General features: G+C 31.0%; 1 protein-coding gene across 1 annotated transcript; it reads left to right on the top strand.

Annotated features, from left to right (window-relative positions):
- Positions 1–486, top strand: LOC122722239. The gene has a single exon (XM_043952428.1). The coding sequence runs from the start codon at positions 1–3 to the stop codon at positions 484–486; it is 486 nt and encodes a 161-aa protein (XP_043808363.1).
- Positions 487–4,439: the final 3,953 nt, after the last annotated feature.

Genomic DNA, 4,439 nt, shown 5'->3' with positions numbered 1-4,439 from the left:
ATGCATGATAAACACGTACAACTGAAGGAGGCCGCTACACATCAACAGGAGGGAAGCAATGAGCCGACGCCCATAAATGAGGCCCAACTGTACTACGAAACGGTTGGCGGACAGAAAAAGAGTCGAGTTTATGGGTTAGGGTCCCAGGTTTCAGCATATTTTCATGAGCCATCTCATTGTTCTGCATTATACACGTCTGCACCCCCAGTGGATCCTCCTACAATTGAAACAATGAACAGGATGCAAAATAAAATTGATCGGCTAGAGACAGAGAATAGTCGAATTACCACAAGGCTGGACGAGTTGCAGACGATTATGAATAGGATGATGGCACAACAGGGTATTGGGACATCCACTCAGACATCTGCTCCTACGGCACCTCCAGCTCCGTCTCCACAGCAGCGGCGTGATGATGCTCCTGTCATTGGTAATCATTATACAGATAGTGATGATGATACAGATGATGAGCTAGCTAGTTTAGTTTAGTATGTATATTTTGTTATGACCAGTTGATAATTTTTAATTCAAATTATAATTGTAGTACAAATTCTTTACGTTTTTAATATATTTTAATGAGTAATTTGGTTTTGTCCAGTTATAGTATTATTATTGTCGATGGATGTATATGAATGTACAGGGTATAAATGGATGTATATGTACAGTTACAGGGGAAGAGGTACAGGTACAGGGGTGTAGAATTTGCAATTGTGTCATTTTTATTCACTAATGGATTAGTAACCAAAAATCCGTCACTGTCACCAACGGACAATTCCATTGGTGATCCGTCACTGTCACCAACGGAAAATTCCGTTGGTGATCCGTCACTGTCATCAACGAAAAATTCCGTTGGTGATCCATCACTGTCACTAACAGATACAAATTTCCGTTAGTGAATTATTTACCAACGAGGATTTTCCTAACGGAATAAATCCGTCACAGATCCATTAGTGAAAAAGATCACCAACGGATCTTCAACGCTCACCAACGGAAATTTCTGTTGGTGATTTTGTAAAATCTTGTAGTGAAGGGAGAAATTTTATGGTGAAATAGTGATATAATCTTACATGCATAGGGAATTCCATAAAATCACGTGCATAAAATAAAACCTAAAAATCGAAAAAGAAAAAAAAAAAACTCTAAAAAAGTAACTTATGTGTTAGTTGTTTAATGACTTGCCATTTACAGCGCTCTTGAAGAGCCCTCAGTCCGTGGAAATCTGCATGAACATACACGTATATGTGCAATTAATTTCCCGGCAATAAACTTGTAATAACAAAATAAGAAAAGAAAGCATAATTAAAAAGTCACGCTACAAGCAATCTCCAAATTACTAATTGATTTTAATCCCTCATTAATTTTAATGAATTTATTAACAGAATTAAAAATCTATTAATAATTTTAAATATAAAAAATTTTATGTAAATTTTTATTAATAAAATTTAAATTTATTAGTAATATAATTAGTATGGATAACGAATTTTAAAATTTATTGGTAATTTATAAATGTATAAAATAATTAGTGTTGAAATTTATTAACGAATTTAAAATTTATTAATAAATTCGCTTGTAATTTATTAATTATTTTTAATTTATTAATAAATTTAAAAAAGTGTTTAAATTACTAATAGATTTTAAATCATTCAAAAAAATTACTAATAAATTTAAAAATTCGTTGCTAAATTTTATTATTAAATTAATAAATAAAAAAATATTAAGTTTATCAACAAATTTCGATGAATAACTCTATTAATAAATTTAAAATAAAATTTTACAAATATTTTCCATATTTTTTTAATTCACATTTTTTCGATTATCACCAAATTTTAAATTTATTGATAATTTTTAGAAAAATAATTTTTTTTTTTAAAATTTAATAATAAATTGTAAATCCGTTACTAAATTTATTAATAATTTATATTTATAAATAGGGTAAACTGTAATTTAGTCCCTCTGGTTTAGTGAAATATAACCTTTCGTCCCTCTGTTTTAAAAAACCTTTAATTTAATCCTTCACATTTAAAAAAACTATAAAATAATCCCTACCGTTAAATTTTCAGTTAACCTTCTGTTTATTTTAATAAAAATGACTAAACTACCCTTTTCTTCTCATTTTCTCCTTCTTTTCCCGTTCGTCTTCTTCCTTTCCTTCTCCTCCTCCTCCTTCTTCTTTTTCTTCTTCTCCTTCTCTTTCTCCTTCTTTTCCCGATCCTTCCTCCTCCTCCTCCTCCTCCTCCTCCTCCTCCTCCATAAGGCTTTGGAGGTGATGGATCCTCTTACAGCGTTTAGTCCATTTTCAGATATGAACTTGAAATCTTTTTCCACTATGAATGTCGTCCAGTGCTCCTGAAATGTAACATTATTAAATTTGCAAGTTTACAGGTTAGCGTGGTGTTGCTTAATTAAGGTTGAGCTAAAGATTCATGCAAATTTATCGAGGAATTGTTCTCCTATACCCTCATAACTTGTGGGGCTAGTTTGGGGCCATAACCGTTAGTGACTTGGAACTCTCTCTGCATCTTTCAAAGAATTTTCATTACAAATACTGATGGGTCATCGTCTCCCTAGTTGCTGCCACCTGCATTATCGGCTGTCAGTAGCTCCTCTGTTTTCACCTGCAATTGCCAACCTGCTGAGTAAATGGAAAAGGAAATGCTCAATATTTTATGTATAGTCCGAAGAGAAAGAGAGTGAAAGCCACCTGCAAGAAGAACCCATTGGAAGCTCTTATCCTAACACGTGTAGAATCATTCGAGTTTTTCACAATCTCAAATGTGTTGGAGATGGCTACTAATCCTAGGAATTGTTTGTTAAATACCCTGAAGTTGAAATGGGTTTTCTCCTTCATTCACAGTGATAAGGACCGGAACGCAATATCGTTGGTATGCAAGTCCTGGTACGAGGTAGAGAGGTGGTGCCGGAGGAGGATTTTCGTCGGGAACTGTTACGCCGTCAGTCCGCCAATGGTGATTAGGAGATTTCCGGAGCTGAGATCGGTTGAGCTCAAAGGGAAGCCGCACTTCGCGGACTTCAATCTTGTCCCGGACGGTTGGGGTGGTTATGTTTACCCGTGGATCGAGGCCATGGCTAACGCATACCCTTGGCTGGAGGAGATCAGGTTGAAGAGAATGGTGGTTACGGATGAGACTTTGGAGCTGATTGCTAAGTCCTTTAAGAATTTCAAGGTCTTGGTGCTTTCATCATATGAGGGTTTCTCTACTGATGGACTTGCCGCCATTGCTGCTAATTGCAGGTTTTCGTTTTTTCCTCTTCTCCACTCTTGAAGCATTCTTTTCCACTTAAACCATGATTGTTGGGTTGTGTGTGGTTGACGAAGAAATGTGGTTTAGGAGGGGAAGAGGGGAAATGGAGGGAATTCTATTTGATTGACTTTTTTTACTTAAGGGTAATTTTGTCATTTTTATTAAAATAAACAGAAGGTTAACTGAAAATTTGACGGTAGGGATTATTTTACAGTTTTTTTAAATGTGAAGGATTAAATTAAAGGTTTTTTAAAACAGAGGGACGAAACGTTATATTTCACTAAACCAGAGGGACTAAATTACAGTTTACCCTTATTATTATTTTTTTCTTTCTCCTATTTTTTTCTATTACTTTATTTCATTTCACTTTTTTATTTTATAATTTTTTTCACTTATTTTTTTATTATTTTCCTTTCATTTCTTATATTTTTTTCTCTCATTCTCTTTCCCCTTTATTATTTTCTTTATTTTTTCTTCATAATTTTTTTTTCACTTTCTCTATTTTCTTTTCTCTCATTTTTTTCATTTTCTCTATAATTCATTCATATTAGTTTCTCTCATATTATTTTTCTTCTATTATTTTCTTTTTATCTATTTTTTTCTATTATTTTCTCTTTATTTATTTTTTATTTGTTCCTTTTTTTCTATTTCTCTAATCATCTTTTTACTCCACTTTCCTTTTTTCTTTTTCACAATTTTTATTTTTCTATAATTTTCTTTTTATTATTATTATTTTCTCTAATTTTATATCATTTATTTTTCTCTTATTTCCGCTTCTTCAATAAATATTAGGCATAAATTAAAAATTTAATAACAATAATAATATAATTTTAAATCTTATTGAATTAATAAAAATAATATTAATAATAAAATTTATTATTTAATCAAAATAATAATTACTTTTAAATTATTTAAAATTTTAATAAATAATTAACGTAACAGATTTATAAACAAAAAAATCCGCTAATAATAGTAACAAAAACTCTGTTAGTATTTAAAAATCATGGTAAAAATAATTTATTAAGAAGTTTTTTAATAACGGACAATAATTTGTTATTAATCTGTTATATTAACAATAAATTTTTATTAAATTATGAATGAAAAAAATCATTAATAATTCGAAAGTTTATTGTAATGTCATAAAACATACTAGAAATTATAACGTATACTTGCTAATAG

Source organism: Manihot esculenta, chromosome 17, assembly GCF_001659605.2.
Source record: "Manihot esculenta cultivar AM560-2 chromosome 17, M.esculenta_v8, whole genome shotgun sequence".
Lineage (NCBI taxonomy): Eukaryota > Viridiplantae > Streptophyta > Magnoliopsida > Malpighiales > Euphorbiaceae > Manihot > Manihot esculenta.
This window is presented reverse-complemented; position numbering and strand designations above follow the sequence as displayed.

Bases quoted from the DNA above. Each gene is read 5' to 3' on its own strand.
- LOC122722239 (XM_043952428.1), top strand. From the start codon at position 1: ATGCATGATAAACACGTACAACTGAAGGAGGCCGCTACACATCAACAG.